Source organism: Thalassophryne amazonica, chromosome 2, assembly GCF_902500255.1.
Source record: "Thalassophryne amazonica chromosome 2, fThaAma1.1, whole genome shotgun sequence".
In the NCBI taxonomy this organism is placed as follows: domain Eukaryota; kingdom Metazoa; phylum Chordata; class Actinopteri; order Batrachoidiformes; family Batrachoididae; genus Thalassophryne; species Thalassophryne amazonica.
In genome coordinates this window covers 32,886,677-32,904,496 of record NC_047104.1, presented here as the reverse complement: position 1 = coordinate 32,904,496, position 17,820 = coordinate 32,886,677, and the positions used below count along the sequence as shown (strand labels likewise).

Sequence of the window (17,820 nt, the reverse complement as noted above, 5' to 3'; positions counted from 1 at the left end):
CCTCAATCCTATCACACCGTATGTATCTAGATATCTATCATACCAAATGCTGCTTTTGACAATCTGGAACCTCATGTCTGGTATCAAATATGGTTGTTTACTCACCAGTATAACATTGGTGCCATTATTAGTCCATAGTTCAAACAACGTGTTCAGTTCAAATCTGATTTAAACATTTTTCTTCTTCTACTAAGGTGGATTAGAACTTTTGGTGGTACGCAGCACCAACTACTGTACAGGAGAGACCTAGCAGTCAATATGTGTCACTGATTTCAAAATGCAGCTATTTTCAACCAGCGGTGCATGCCAATCATTTGTGTCCAATCAGATTTCAGGGAACTCCAATGCAACCCTGGCCTCTGCTCTACCTCCACCCATGCCAGAAATGTTCAACATTTGACATTTACTGTTTCACTGTGGACTCAAAATTTGGCATTTCACACCAGATTAACACACCTCATTAACCCTTTATTTGCCTTAGTTTGGCATATATCACAATCAAGCTCCACAAACGAAAGATGCCTATTTTCTTATAGTCGCCGCCACCAACCATTAGGGAGAATTACTTTAGTGATTCCAGAGCACTGAGCAAAGACAACTTATTCAAAATAAGAAATAATTTAAAAATAATAAACCTTGCCCTCTTTGCTGAAGTGCTGCCACCTGCCAGCTGAGCTGCCTATTGAAGTGTCGGAGAACTAACATTTTGTCTTTCTTGATTAACTGGACTGTGATCTGGTGTAAACATTTTAGCACAAAGAGGGTTAATGAGGCAAAATGCCTTCTTGATATCTTTATCATGAATAGCAGAGATACAGTGGAACATAATAAAACAAGTTTCACTGAAATCCATAGGGGCGCATCGAGATATGGCCAAATGAAAATCGCAACACATCGCATTCTTAACATAAAGAGCGCCACCTATGAAAAAGCACCCTAACTAAGCCACCATCATTTATGCAAATTTGGAAAGAACTTGTCCCAGTGTATCCAAAAATGCATAAATGAGCAAGGCTTATTCAAGACGCAGGCCCTGGGAGGCCCAAATGTAGCCCAAAATGCCAAAAGTTGTGACTTGAAGCGTCACCTATAGGCGGTGCCCTCAGTTAGCCTTGAAAAATATAACCATCCATACATTCATATACCATAAAATCAATGAGGCTTACTGAGGGTGCACAAAGATATTCAAAGGTCAAAATCCACATTTTGACTATGTCACTGTTTTGGCCCCTTTAACCCCATACCCTAAAAAGGGCCGTAATTTTCCGCCCAAAGGGATTTTTGGATCAAAAAAATATAATTTTTGTCCATTTGGACAATACATCTTCCCCTAAAAAAAACTTCAGTGGCCTACTGAAACATGATATATCACCACCCATTTGAAATTTACAGATTTTGGCTCTTAATGTACCCTAGGTAGACTCCAATTAAGCTGTCAAAACATCTCAAGGATGATCAGGGAAAAAACAAAAACATTTCTCACATTGTCATTATGGGGTTTTGAATTCTGGGAATTGAAAATTAATTTATTTGATTCCCAAATATGCACTGAATAACTGAAACATGATAGAGACACACTACTTGTGCATCACATTTAATATTGTGTTGTTTTGTTTATGGGTTTTTTTAAATTGTTTATTGCCCTTTTCCTTTAAAACATCAGAAATAAAAAAAAATAATAATAACATCAATCATCTCCAGCAGATGTATGTTTTAAACAGTGGTGATATCCCAGACATAATCTTGGTGTCATCTTTCTTTCTTCATGTGAAGCCCTTCTGAAATGTAAATATAAATTCCATGATTGATGTGAGAAGTACAGCTTGAAGGTTACGCAATTTTAAGTGCCCAGGAGTCAAAATCAAATCTGAGTTTAAAGTTCTCATAGTCTCCTGCTCCATTTATCACTACTTGGCAACCATTACCAAGGTCAGCAGGTCAGCAGTGACTTTTGTTCTTTTTTTTTGGTCAACTCATTTGAAGAAACACAGTGGCATCACTAATATTGAAGGTCGTCTCAAACCAAGTGATTAAAAGCCTTTTTATTGAATGATTGATTTTATAACTCTGAAAATCAACAGTAAAAATGTACAATTCTGTGGAAAATTATGATTTCTACTAACTTTGCAACAATATTGCTGTTGAATATGCTTAGATTGTGCTGAAACTATTATATAATTAATTATTTGGTTAGTTATCAGTTGAAACATTCTAGCCTTTTGTTGACTACAAATATTAAACAACATTTATTTTCCAGTTTCTTTGCAGTATTCCAGTATTTTTGCACATTGACTAATTTTGCTGTTTTGAACAATATTTCGACATATGAATGTCGAAATGAATGAAATGCATACTGTACACGTGTTGGCTCCAGTAAACTGATGTTGCACAGCAGTGGTGCAATGAGCCAACACCAGGCCCTGATGCAGGATAGTCAGTGTGGGTCTCCTTACCCAGAGTACATGGTGATGTAACAAATATAGTGGATATAGACACACACAAGGAAAAAGATAACATTATATTCACCTGAACAACATAACAGCAACTTGATTGAAATTGTGTGAAATGTCAGTGTTCATCTCACGACTCCTCTTCATTTATTTATTTATGAGGCAAAGAACATATCAGTGCTGTCAAGCTGGCCTCATGAAACAATGATGCTGTGACTTTCATGGTAAAAGTCTTTGTCATGATGCTGGAGTCTTTTGCAAAAAAACACTTTCGTTGTGAAGTGACTGTAGCAAAATGAACTAGCTGAGATGTTATTTAACTTTCCTACCAGTTTAGTGCAGCAAATAACTGAAACAATATTTCACATGGTGATACAAGCACCAAATCCAGCACAAATTCTCCTTAGACATCACTCTGCTGAAAAAACTGACGGGCCACTTGAATTTTCAATAGGCAGCCACGTAGGATTCAATTGAAGAATTACACAGGGGTTAAAATATAAAAATGCTCCAATCATAGATCATCATTAGAGAAAAAAATTATTCATAACCATCCCAAAGACATATCTTTATGTTCGACTGCTTTCAGTAATGCTGGTATTTTGTTAGACTCTTTCTCTCCGATTGTTCTGTCTGAGTTACTTTCATTAGTCACTTCCTCCAAACCATCAACATGTCTATTAGACCCCATTCCTACCAGGCTGCTCAAGGAAGCCCTACCGTTAATTAATGCTTCGATTTTAAATATGATCAATCTATCTTTATTAGTTGGCTATGTACCACAGGCTTTTAAGGTGGCAGTAATTAAACCATTACTTAAAAAGCCATCACTTGACCCAGCTATCTTAGCTAATTATAGGCCAATCTCCAACCTTCCTTTTCTCTCAAAAATTCTTGAAAGGGTAGTTGTAAAACAGCTAACTGATCATCTGCAGAGGAATGGTCTATTTGAAGAGTTTCAGTCAGGTTTCAGAATTCATCATAGTACAGAAACAGCATTAGTGAAGGTTACAAATGATCTTCTTATGGCCTCAGACAGTGGACTCATCTCTGTGCTCGTCCTGTTAGACCTCAGTGCAGCTTTTGATACTGTTGACCATAAAATTTTATTACAGAGATTAGAGCATGCCATAGGTATTAAAGGCACTGCACTGCAGTGGTTTGAATCATATTTATCTAATAGATTACAATTTGTTCATGTAAATGGGGAGTCTTCTTCACGGACTAAGGTTAATTATGGAGTTCCACAAGGTTCTGTGCTAGGACCAATTTTATTCACTTTATACATCCTTCCCTTAGGCAGTATTATTAGAAAGCATTGCTTAAATTTTCATTGTTATGCAGATGATACCCAGCTTTATCTATCCATGAAGCCAGAGGACACACACCAATTAGTTAAACTGCAGGAATGTCTTTCAGATATAAAGACATGGATGACCTCTAATTTCCTGCTTTTAAATTCAGATAAAACTGAAGTTATTGTACTTGGCACCACAAATCTTAGAAACATGGTGTCTAACCAGATCGTTACTCTGGATGGCATTACCCTGACCTCCAGTAATACTGTGAGAAATCATTTTTGATCAGGATATGTCCTTCAATGCACATATTAAGCAAATATGTAGGACTGCTTTTTTGCGTTTGCGCAATATCTCTAAAATTAGAAAGGTCTTGTCTCAGAGTGATGCTGAACAGCTAATTCATGCATTTATTTCTTCTAGGCTGGACTATTGTAATTCATTATTATCAGGTTGTCCTAAAAGTTCCCTGAAAAGCTTTCAGTTAATTCAACATACTGCAGCTAGGGTACTGACAGAGACTAGAAGGAGAGAGCATATTTCACCCATATTGGCTTCTCTTCATTGGCTCCCTGTTAATTCCAGAATAGAATTTAAAATTCTTCTTCTTACTTATAAGGTTTTGAATAATCAGGTCCTATCTTATCTTAGGGACCTCATAGTACCATATCACCCCAATAGAGTGCTTCGCTCTCAGACTGCAGGCTTACTTGTAGTTCCTAGGGTTTTTAAGAGTAGAATGGGAGGCAGAGCCTTCAGCTTTCAGGCTCCTCTCCTGTGGAACCAGCTCCCAATTCAGATTAGGGAGACAGACACCCTCTCTACTTTTAAGATTAAGCTTAAAACTTTCCTTTTTGTGTTTCTTTTTATTCACCTCTTTTTGCTCTGTATGCACCACTCTGCTTTTAATCATTGGTGATTGATCTCTTCTCTCTTCCACAGCATGTCTTTTTCCTGATTCTCTCCCCTCAGCCCCAACCAGTCCCAGCAGAAGACTGCCCCTCCCCAAGCCTGGTTCTGCTGGAGGTTTCTTCCTGTTAAAAGGGAGTTTTCCTTCCCACTGTCACCAAGTGCTTGCTCATAGGGGTCGTTTTGACCGTTGGGGTTTTTCTGTAATTATTGTATGGCTTTTGGTTTACAATATAAAGCGCCTTGGGGTGACTGTTTGTTGTGATTTGGCACTATAAAAAATTGATTTGATTTGATTTGATTTGAATTTTTCAAGATATCCACCAAAATGACATATTGAAAATTACTTTGTACACAGGAATGTGGTTAAGCGTTGGACTTGAGACCAGAGGATCCTTGGTTCAAATCCCAGCCTGACCAGAAAATCACTAAGGGCCCTTGGGCAAGGTCCTTAATCCCCTAGTTTTTCCCGTTATGTAGTGGGCACGTTGCATGGCTGCAGCCTGACATTGGGGTGAATGTGAGGCATTGATGCAGCTGATGCAGATAGAAAAGTGCTATATAAATGCAGTCCATTTACCATTTATTTATTTATAATTTCAATTTTTTTTTCACAACTTATTTGATTTATGTGTTCTTGGTGTCAAGTTGTTGGTTTTCAGACATGCCAGATGTTCCAACAACAATATGACATTTTCACAATACTGACTCGTAAGTTCCTTTGGCTACTCCCTTGGTTTTTCACACAGGGTCGCCACAATAAATCCAACAAAATCTGCATGTTGATATACCTTCCACACTGCAACCAAGCACACTAACCACTAGGCTACCACCCCTGCAATATTTAACAATATCGACTGCAGATATTAAAAGTAACAACACAATCTATTCAACACTAAATACCTTTTAATAGGCCCACATGTAGTAGTTATAAGAGATGAATAGTTTCAAAATGTGCTGGGTGGAAACCATTAATACTAAATGGAAAAAAAAACCTTCACACTAATTTGGAACATAATCATAATAAAACATAATAAATACCATGAATAGCAAATTAATTAATCAATATAATTTTAATTGATAAATTAGGAGCATTTCTATGCAAAACGTGATTTTCGATAGGATACTTGGATTTTACGATCAAATGTATGATTTTTCCATTGTCTGCTCAACTACCAGTATGTGCTGTGAAACTATGGGAAATATGGATATATCATTACCAGGGAGAAAGGGGTCAGACTTGAATTCTGAGCTTTCAAAAATGTAAGTGCTTTTCAGGGAGCGAAGCCGATAATGCCTGTGCTTGTCCGTGGATACCATGACACTGAGCAGATGAGAATCTGCAACTCCACATAGACACCCGTCCTTTGCAGCCAAGGCCTGTTTAAAGCTGGTTGGACTGATGTGTCTTGTCTTGTTCTATAAATTGGAAGTCCCATAGTTGCCCACTCTTATGATAGTGTCACAGCATTTGATAAACTAGCTGCTTCATTGTTTTCAGTAACAGCACGATGGAAAATTCTATCGCTGCTTACTGAGAAAATTGTGGCACACTATGACTGTTCAAGTATTTATTGCTTGCCATGGGACAAAAGACAAAGAAGTGAATTTACCACTGATGATGGTGAAAAGCGGATAGAACAAGAGTCTTCTAATGCACAGACATGCAGAATTACATCACAGAAACAAGAATAATTTGTGTAACATTCCGGAGAGAAATGTAAGATCAAAAAAGTTCTCTTTTCAAGCAACAATCAAAGGCAGAGCTTTCTGCTTTAATACAGGTTTGTTCAGAACACTACTGTTGTGTCTTTCAGTTAAGTACATCATTGTACATCTCATTAACTCTTCCAAATTACAGTGTCTCACATCATTATCTACCATCTGACAGACTGGTGTGCTACCGGAATGCTGCAAACAGAACAAAACCTGTCTCAGCCTTCTTACACCATCAGAAAGAGCATTAATGTCCTTCATCGTCCTTTGATAGCATCGAGATAATATACAGTGATGTTATTAGCGTTTGCATGAGAAGAAGAAGAGGGAAAGGCTGAGAGTAAAAGCAGAGATTGTTCCTCCCCGTCTGCATTCAAACCTTAGGGTCCCTTCACACATAGTGCAAAGTTTGGACGAAGTGCACACTTAGTGCGCATGATGCAGGAATCGTGTGCAAACCGTGTAATGTCATCCCTGCCTCCAATGCCTCGTACACCTGTTGCTACAACTATTTGCGCACACCAGCTCCTGAAAGACAAAGTGTGCGCTGTGCAAACCCATCGCACCCTCTCGCGGCAGGTGTCGGCCAAATTCCAGGTGACAACCACGAACATCTAACACCGCTCAGATGGCACTTAGAAAATGTGTGGCCAGTTGCACTCTTGGCACGATAACACACACTTATGAAGCACAAAATACGACAACGGAGAACCCGGACTGTTGAACAAATTAAGTCGTACGTCAAGCAAGAATGAGAAAGAATTACACCTACAAAGCTTCAACAATTAGTGTCCTCAGTTCCCAAACACTTATTGAGTGTTGTTAGACGGAAAGGTGATGTAACACAGTGGTAAACATACCACTATCCCACCTTTATTGAAACGTGTGGCAGGCATCCATTTCAAAATGAGCAAATATTTGCACAAAAACAATAACGTTTATCAGTTTGAACATTAAATATCTTGTCTTTGTGGTGTATTCAATTGAATATAGGTTGAAGAGGATTTGCAAATCATTGTATTCTGTTCTTATTTACATTTTACACAACGTCCCAACTTTATTGGAATTAGGGTTGTAAATATTGCCGAGCACGTCATCAAGCAATCGTATGCTCTTTTCCACACAGAGGCCAAACAGAGTAATTAAACATTTTTTAAATTGTATTTGATTTTATTTTTGTCTTGGTGGATCATAGGATTTATTTTCATTGAGTGCAAAATGCTGAAGAGTCGACTGAAGTCTGACCAGCCCAGTCTCACGTTTTTTTTTGTGCTACCGTCATGAAATGAGTCACATCTTTGTGACAGGGTTTTTTTTTAACGCACTATTACTCACCCTACTCCCACCCCCAGCTCTAACCTTAACCATAACCTAATCCTACTTCTTCTCTCCACCCTAACCATTACCACCCCGACCCCCCCCCCCTCGCTTCACTTTTAATTTCATGCAGCCATCACAGAATGAATTATAATGAATTTGTGCTGCCGTGACAAAAATGAGGCGCTTTTCGTCACAATATCACGAACCAATAGATTAATGTACATTTTGTGCTGCTGAACCAGGACTTGCCATGAGACCAGGTTGTGTCTGACATGAATGGGGTGCTATGACTCTTTCAACTTTTAAAATAAGTTTCCAGCTTCCTCCGGTTTAGGCTGAGAGACAAAATGCTACATTTCTCCAGCCATGACAAGCTAAAGTATTTTCAGATGTCATTTTCCAAACTCAGGACACTTTATGTGGATAAGTTTTCATTGGGCTGTAATGATGAATCTGACTGTAAGATTAAGACTTTATATGCACTCTGTGTGTGAATAGTTTTAATATTTGTAATAGTCTGAACTGTGCACATGAGGACTCCAGCTTTTAGTTGTTTAGCCAAACAATGGACAGCATCGATGGACATGTGTCAACAATCAAATAACTTATCTACAACTTTTATTCTGCGAATGTGGAATGAGACATATGCTGGCATGCGTCAAAAATATTGTGCATGCCCAAACTTTTTCGACGCGCTGTATATCAGCATGCTTCAACGTGCTCTTAACGTAGTCGGTATACATTGGCGAAATGGTCAAGGTGTGATGGGTTGAAGGAGTTGGTGCATTTCTGTATGTGCCAAGTTGGAAGTCCATGTCGCATTGATGTAAAATGGGAACTTTGAATATTCAAGTCAACCAGGGAAAATGCAACATCTGTCCTGACTCAGTTTGGCAAACCAAATAAAAATGTAACTGTCTAATTTTAGAATTAATTACTATCAGCAGTGTGTGAGTCTGTCATCTTACTTGTCCAGCAGCTATCCAGCAAAACCTACATGTGGAATGTGTCCAGATTTTGCATTTTCTTCCTCACAGGATCTGTGGTCACCTTTTCTTACGAGCTGTGTCTGTTGCTTTCTTTGTCTTTCAATTTTCATTTTTTTCTTTTCTACTTGATTTTTTTTTTTTTTACTCCATGATGCTAACACTAGTATATGTAGCATAATTTCCAAACAGTCTGTGTAACATTTGTGAGTCAGAACCCTTCTCCCTATGTCATCTATGACATCACCACAGGAAGTGTGTCATGATGTATTGCCACTGTAGTTTATCCCACGTGGGTCAACAAAAGGATTGTGAATCCTTTCTGAAGTAAAGAAAAAAATGAGTGTTGCTGAAGACTATTCTACCACATATACATTAAAAAGTGACTGCAATTTTGTGTGTCAGTAATTATTAAAATGTTGTATTTTATCAGAGGCAATACAATATGAAAAGCATAATATATTGCCCAGTCTCTGCGTTGGTCTCTCTATATCTGCAGTGACCATTGAAAAAAAACTTATTGTTCAACCATTACTTAAAAAACGTTATAAAACGTTATTATATTTTCATATCTTTATCAGATGCATACGCACACACACACACACACACACACACACACACACACACACACACACACACACACACACACACACACACACACACACACACACACACACACACACAGCTTCAACAGCTTACTCCAATTAAGGGTCACAGGGGCTGGAGCCTATCCCAGCAGTGATACAGTATGAGGCAGGGCACACCCTGGACTGGACACCACTGTGTTGCAGGGTCTTTATCATATAATGGCATGTACAGTGAGGAAAATAAGTATTTGGACATTTCCTGATTTTTTTTTCTTTTTTTTTTTTTAGATTATGTCTCTCACAGTGGACATGCACCTAAGATGAAAATTTCAGACCCCTCCATGATTTCTAAGTGGGAGAACTTGCAAAATCGCAGGGTGCTCAAATACTTATTTTCCTCACTGTATATAGATTGGGTAGTGTTTATAACATTGGTAGCTGACATTTTTCAAGGGCAGTAATAAAGAAGGCAATGATTCTAGAATGAGTAGTCGTAGCGTATGAGTCCTGAATGTTTTTAGAACCTTAGAACTTGGACCTCAATAGTTTTTAGAAGAAGAACTCAACCCTTTTATTTCCTGTTAATTATGGAATTTTTTAATGTTAATTTACTGTCTTAATGTATTTAGACATTGTTTAGGTTCTTGTTATCATATACACGCTACTACTACTACTACTATTATTATTATTATTATTATTATCATTATTACTTCTATTTTTCATTTGATTTTTAAATGGACCACAATGGAAATAAGTGTTTTCACTTTCTTCTGTCACCCATGTATTTTAAAGTATTTATAATTATATGATGCATTTACATTGAACTTAAAAAATAAAATCACACATGTATGCACACACACTTTTAATATATAGATGATTTACTGCCCCCTGCTGGATTGGTGTGCGAGTCCAGAATGTAATTATCAACATCCATTGTTCAGTGTTATTAGCTAGTATTGGTAATTTATCCAAAAATATTAGTCCTATCAACGCGTGCACAAAGAGCTTGTCGTATTTTCTGCATTCTCAGAATCAGAATAGCTTTTATTCACCAAGTATCTGCAGAATACAAGGAATTTGACTTTGGTTTGAGCTACACTCTCTCTATATGGCATGTATTACACTACCCACTAAACACTGAATGATTCACAATAATAAAATGTGCAAATGAAATGTGCAAGTAAAATAAAATGTGGAGTAAGAGAAACAAAAGAATGTGTGAAACAGGCAACAGACTGAAGTTAAGGTGTACATGAGGTATATGAAATTGTGAGTTTTTTGGCAGGTTAAATTATTCATCAGTGTGATGGCCTATGGGAAGAAACTGTTCCTGTGTCTCGTTTTGATGTACACAGGTCTGTAATGTCAGCCAGAGGGGGGAGTTTAAACAGTGTGTGTCCAGGGTGTGGGGGGTCTGCAGAAATGCAGATATTCGACTGAAAGCAGGTGCTTTAATTTGACACATCCACAAACAGAGATGGTGGCAGAAGACATCAAACACACTACTTTTTTCACTCATGGTAATGGCAACATGACACTTAACTAAACTGATTAAACCAATTGAACTGCAAAAAACAATAAATCAGTGACACTAGAAACACTGTTAAACTAACATGAACAACAATAACAACATGGCACATTGCAACACAATGTCCATTGTTCACTGGTTAGCTAATATTGCTAATTTCTCCAAAAATATTAGTCCTATCAACTTTACATTTTCACGGAGCTCATCCTTGACCCAAAATACATAAGCATACCAAGTGGCAAATGTCAGCTATTCCCAGTTTCTCCATGATCGAATCCATACATATACACACAGTCATTCACACACGCGTGCACGCACGCACGCACACACACACACACACACATGCACACAAGCATGCACACTGAGGCCACTTAGCTATTATAATATAGATTTGACAGGGTGATGTTTCCCTTGGATGGTGACAGTGCGGTTAGGAAGTCCAGGCAGATGTGTGACCAGGGGCAATGCAGAGTTGGCAGAGGCTGGAGGAGACCAGCATTTGGTTGGAGGGTTTGCCCCTGGCAGATGGTATAGATCTTGATGAAGTCCCGCACATCTGCCTGGAAATTGGGCCGTGAGAAGTGTTGTTGGAGAAGGTGCAAGGTTCGGTGAACTCCGGGATGGCAGGAAATCTTAGATGAATGGATGAATTGTAGAACTGCTGATTGGGCTGTAAATGGAATGAAGAGCCATCCAGGAGGTCCTCCTCCAGGATCCGGTTGGTCTATGTGCCTCCCAGATGACACTTTTGTTATCCCATGTGAGGACTCCGATGACCAAACTGTCCGGCAGGATGTGATCTGGAGGTGGAGGCTGAGCAGATTGACTCAACTGCCGAGATAAGGCATCAGGTTTAATGTTCTTAGATCCTGGGAGATATGTGATTGAAATATTGAATCTGCCAAAAAACAAAGACCACCTGGCTTGTCTGGAATTCAGTCCTTTGGCTCATTGGATGTATGCCAGGTTTTAATGGTCTGTGTCCAGTGCCTCCACTCCTCCAGCACCCCCTTGACTGCCAGGAGTTCCCGGTTCTCCCATATCATAGTTGCACTCAGCGGGAGTCAGACATCGGGAGAAAAATGTACAGGTGTGCAGTAGCTGGTCATCCTCAGCCTGCTGACACAGATGGCCCTGATCACAATGTCAAACGCATCGACCTCCATAATGAACTGGTGACCTAGATCGGGTTGGATCAATATGGGTGCAGTAGAAAATCTGTGTTTCAGGTACAAAATGTATGATCTGCCTCAAGAGTCCAATGGAATGGGATTTTAGGAGATGTCAACTGGTTAAGAGGGGTGGCAACCTGACTGAAGTTCCTAATAAATCAACGAAGTCTAGCTGTACCTGTTTGATATTGGTGGGTGTGGGCCAGTCTGTGACCACACTGATTTTCGCTAGGTCTGGCTGAATCAGATTTTTCTGGAAGATAAATCATAAGAATAATACAGACACCTCATGGAACGCAAACTTTTCAGCCTTGACAAAAGGCGATTGTCCAGCAGACGGTTGCAGGCATAGTGAAAAAGCTTAACAGTTAAACACATTTGTAAAGACTGAAATCATATATTTTGGTGCTTGCCTGTTGCATGTTTTGTAGACAGTTATGAGAGGTAGAGCTCAATCCTCTGCCAGCAGAGGAGAGCTGGCTACCAGAGAAAAAGGAAGACAGGGAGAAAAAAAATATATAATTTATTTTCACACAATACAGACTTGCAGATGTATCACAGGAGCCATGCACACCAAGACAGTTTTGACTTAAGGTTAAAATTAAAACAATTAAACAGTTAAAAACAAACTATAGTTTGTTCTCAGCTATATGTTTTAGTTTTAAAGTAATGCACTAATTTTGAAGGTTTTAGCATTTTACAGACACACATGCCAAAAAGCATTATGGGAAAATTAATTTCCTATCATCAGTGGTTGGTCGGTATATGAAAAAAAAAACCACACACAAGTGACTGTAACGTATGTGTTGTTTTTTACAAATCAATCTGTATTTGTAAATATGTCGGGTTTTTTTTCATTTGTAAAAAAAGGCAATTTGAGAACTGAAAATTCTGTTTGTTAAGTGATTCAGCACTTTTAGCAAACTTGTGTTGGTATTCACACTGCCATGAACACTGCCATCCAGTTGATATATTGGTTTATCTTTTAGCTGTAACTTCGACTAAATTTTTTAGGGGTTTTTCAGTTCAGCTTTATAAAAGTTAACTTTTCAGTTAGTCGATTAACGGTTATCGAAGCTAACTTTTTGGTTAGCTGTGCCCACCACTGAAAGAGATAATAAACGAAGCAGACAATTACCAGTGACAGAGAAACAAGGGGTTGCAGAAAAATAAAACACAATAAATACCATCAGTATTTAACCTGAGTGTGATCGAACAGAAAAGAAAATGTGGACATCAACCTAGCCAAGAGAGGAAGATGACAATAAGAGACATAATGAGGATTGCATGCATCTATCCACACGCACGCATGCACACCCAGGGAAACAAATATGAACTCAGACATTACGGCATGGGGCAACCACACACACTTGCATAATTCACATTCACGCTCACACTTCCACACCCACATGACAGCAGACACAGACGGCATTACGACAGGTGACACTGACCCAGACACGACAGGTGACAAGGTTCAACATAAAGACAACCACCATAACCCCAACCCTGACAAATCCCCAATAGATAGATAGATAGATAGACAGACAGACAGGCAGACATACATCTTTTCATGTGGATTTTTAGGAGAATGGTTAGAGCTGTTATTTTTTGTTATTTATACTCTTTGTTTTTGTCAAACATTTACTAACTTAATTGTTAATAATAGACAGAATGTCTTCAGCCTTGAATTATCCTCTTAATTATGGCATTTGGCCTAGTGTGAGTTGATGATGATGACAATCTCAATGATCACTTTTGTACTGCTTTGATCTTGGTGCTAACCTGTCTGTTTTTGTTTTCACAGGTAAGCAGTAGGATGGTGTCAGGGGAGGCCGGGGGGCACAGCTACCTGGTAGCATGCTGGCAGCCCATCCTGGTCCTGATGCTGGGCACCGTTCTTTCTGGTTCCACCACTGGTTGCCCCTCCAGATGTGACTGCAATGCTCAGGAGCGCTCAGTTGTGTGCCATCGCCGGAGGCTGTCTGCTCTACCTGAAGGCATCCCCATTGAAACCCGGCTATTGGACCTCAGCAAGAACCGCCTGAAAAGTTTTGGGCCAGAGGAGTTCATTAATTACTCTCAGCTGGAAGATTTACAACTCAATGAAAACATAATTTCGTCCATTGAGCCTGGAGCATTTAGCAATCTTATGAATTTACGAAATCTGGGTTTGCGCAACAACCAGCTGAAGCTCATTCAGCTTGGAGTGTTCACTGGTTTGACCAACCTTACACAGCTGGATATTAGTGAGAATAAAATTGTCATTCTGCTTGACTACATGTTCCAGGAGCTGTACAACCTGAGGTCTCTGGAGGTTGGAGACAGTGACCTAGTTTTCATTTCACCCCGATCATTTCATGGTCTGAGCAACCTTGAAATCCTGAGCATTGAAGGATGCAATCTGGCCTCAGTGCCCACTGATGCCCTTAGCCATCTCCACAACTTGTTGTCACTTCGATTGCGCTATCTCAACATCACTGTCATAAGGGATTATTCCTTTAAGAGGTTATATCGGCTCAGAGTGCTGGAGCTGTCTCATATGCCTGCCCTGGATACCATGACAGCAAAATGTTTGTTTGGACTGAACCTCACATCATTGTCCATCACAAGTTGTAATCTTACTGCCATTCCCTATCAAGCCATCAGTCACCTGAGATATCTTCGATTTCTGAACCTGTCTTTCAATCCCATCCACACTGTTGAAGGCAACCAACTGCACAACCTACAGAAGCTCCAGTCCTTTTATTTGGCTGGTGGGAGATTAGCTGCAATTGAGCCATATTCTTTCCGAGGGCTCAACCATCTCCATATCCTCAATGTATCCAGCAATAGCTTGAGCACCTTGGAGGAGTTGGCATTCCATTCAGTGGGAAACCTGGAGACCCTTGCTTTGTACGACAACCCTTTGGCCTGCGATTGTCGCTTACTCTGGGTTTTTCGCAGGCGGTGGAGGCTGAACTTTAACAGACAGCAACCCGTGTGTGCTTCACCTGAGATTGTACAAGGAAAAGAGTTTAAGGATTTCCCAGACATCTTACCTTCTGACTATTTCATCTGTCAGAAGTCAAAGATCATAGACTATAAAGTCCAAGAAAGTCACGTGGATGAAGGAACTACAGTCCATTTCACTTGCCAAGCTGAGGGTGATCCTGTGCCAGTGATAATGTGGCTGTCCCCGAAGAAGGACTACATTACTACTAAAACTGTAGGGTCTAGACTATCTGTGGCTTATGATGGCACATTGGAAGTGCGTTACGCACAAATCCAAGACAATGGCACTTACATGTGCATTGCAAGTAATGCAGCAGGCAATGACACTAAAGCTGCGCACCTGTTTGTACATAGTTATTCTCCAAATTGGCCCCATCAACCAAACAAGACATTTGCCTTCATTTCAAACCAACCAAGCGATGAAGGTGCTAACGTGACCCGGGCTACAGTTCCATTTCCATTTGATGTAAAGACACTCATCATTGCCACTACAATGGGGTTTATCTCTTTCCTTGGAGTGGTCCTCTTCTGTCTTGTGATTCTGTTTCTCTGGAGTAGGGGGAAAGACAACACAAAGTCAAGTATAGAGGTTGAATATGTGCCACGTAAAGAGGAGACTGAGGAGGTCAGTCCAGCTGAGGCACCCATACAATTCAATATGAAAATCATGTGAATCTCATGCAAGCTTACAAACTGTGAGCTATCCTCCATAAGATGTATTCAGTTTATGAGTGATAGAAATTGCACAACAGCCTCTCGACAATACGCTTGGCTTTTTCCCCCTCTTCAGGGATTGAATCTTTAAAAGCAAATATTGACTTTCAAGTATTCAAATGTCTGTACATTTTTATTGATGATATTTAATCAGATGCACACATGCACACCTGATTACTGTTTGTAACCAGATGAAAGGAATAGTATGGCTGTAGGGGTAAACAGTACACAGTAAAACTGCTTATAGTGGATGACTGTGTGGATGCAGATATTAAGATACAGGTGACACATCTTACCAAAACAACATGACAAGGACTTTTATTTTGTTCTTTTTTCCATTGTTTAATTGTCAGTGCATTAGTTATGTTCCTCAAAATGTCTAATTTTGCTGGCAGCCTTCTGTAGACATTATTAAGGATGCAGCTCAAAAGAAAAATGTGAATTTGAGAACAAAGTCCAGGTTTTAAAGAGACTGTGCTACCATGTGACTAAGCTGTAAATTCAAGAAGAAAGTGGAAATCAGAATAGGAAATAGAAGGGAAACAGTGCCATCAGATTGTTATTGTTATTATTATTATTATTATTATTATTATTTTATTTTATTTTATTTATTTATTTTGTGTGTGAAAATATTCAGGAAAAGAAATGGTTATTTAAAAAAAAAGACATTGTGTGTGATTGCATAAATTGGTCTAATATTTTCACAGATGTTACAACTTTATTCTTAAGAAAATCTTGAAAATCCATCTGTTTTATCAAACCACCTTTGTTTCCTGCTGGTGTGGCATTGATGTTGAAGTGTTATGATTTCATTCTTAAACCCGCCACCTGTTTGGCTCGGTACCCCACTAAAGTAATTTGTAACAATTTGTCAAAAAGTGCTATCAGTCGGACTTCAGTCATTATGACTGTCAGTTGGAAAACTGAAGTTCTTCCTTATTTGTGGTTTCAACTGCATTAATAAGGTGCATGTTGACATGCTGACAAAGAAGCATAAGCCAGTCAAACAATATGAGCTATTTTCTGCCAACAAAGAAAATTTTGTCTTTCAATGTAATGATGCCTTCAGCTATACACATTTTCTGTATTTAATTATTTCCTTGTACATTATGCTGTGGCACAATTGTGCTTTTGGGTTTTGTACATGTTACAATTTTGAACAGATTAAATATTCAGTAAAAATTGTTTTGATTTAATTAAACTAAAAAGATATTGGCATTTTGGCTTTTTTATTTTTGAGTTTTTAATTTAAAATCATTTTAGATTGACAGTTTCTTTACACATGTAAACATATGGCACTCATCCCTGAGGATATTTTGTTGCTCATGAATGATGACATTAATTTGATGCCTTAAATTTACTGATTTTCAGCTTCCAGCTGAGCAACACCGGCCATGTAATTTTTACAGTGGTTATGTCTCATAAGGAATTGCTGTTGTATCATTCCACATCTGAGGTCTGCACTGAAGATAATCTGTTCATTAACTCTGACAAAATGTATTTAAAATGGACAAGGCAGATGGAAAGTCCACTGAAATATATACAGTGGTGGGCACAGATAACCAAAAAATTAACTTTGATAACAGATAATCAGATAACTGAAAAGTTATCTTCAATAAAGATAAAACAATAAACCACCCAAAAATGTATTGGAAGTTACAGATAACTGATAAATTCCAGTACTGTCTCCGGTACACTTGCAACTGCTAACAAGCTGATTTTGAGTTTTAACACCGCGATCGCTTTTGGAAACATCAAAAGCGACAATAGACCCAAACAACAAATCAGCACTTCTGTCTTTGAGCATCCTGGCTCTTGCTGGAAGCTCTAATGCTTCTTACACAGAAACAACTGCAAGGAACCACAAAGCTCAACTCTCTACTCAGTCACAAGGCTCCCATCAGGCCGAGGTCTTGGAAAATAAAGCAGTGCTGAGTTATGGTTTGGTGTATAAATAAAATGAATACTGATAGAATAACTCCATTCATGTCAATTCTGTCATTTGTGTAAAGTTAAGATATAACATATATATTTTAATGTTGAATAATGCACTAATTCTGAAGTTTTGTAACAAACACAGACAGATGGCATTCTGGGTAAAATGTGCCACCGGTAACACTGATTGGTTGATTCATTCTATGTAAACCAA

At 38.8% G+C, this 17,820-nt stretch overlaps 1 protein-coding gene across 2 annotated transcripts in view; it reads left to right on the top strand.

The window, feature by feature from the left end:
- Positions 1-16,190, top strand: part of lingo1b (leucine rich repeat and Ig domain containing 1b) — a 107,056-nt gene extending 90,866 nt beyond the window's left edge. For both annotated transcript variants that reach the window (XM_034184784.1, XM_034184792.1), the window contains one exon: positions 13,771-16,190. In XM_034184784.1, the coding sequence (XP_034040675.1) occupies positions 13,771-15,630 (1,860 nt within the window). In that variant the 3' untranslated portion in view covers positions 15,631-16,190. The remainder of the gene's footprint in view (positions 1-13,770) is intronic.
- The last annotated feature ends 1,630 nt before the right edge of the window (positions 16,191-17,820 follow it).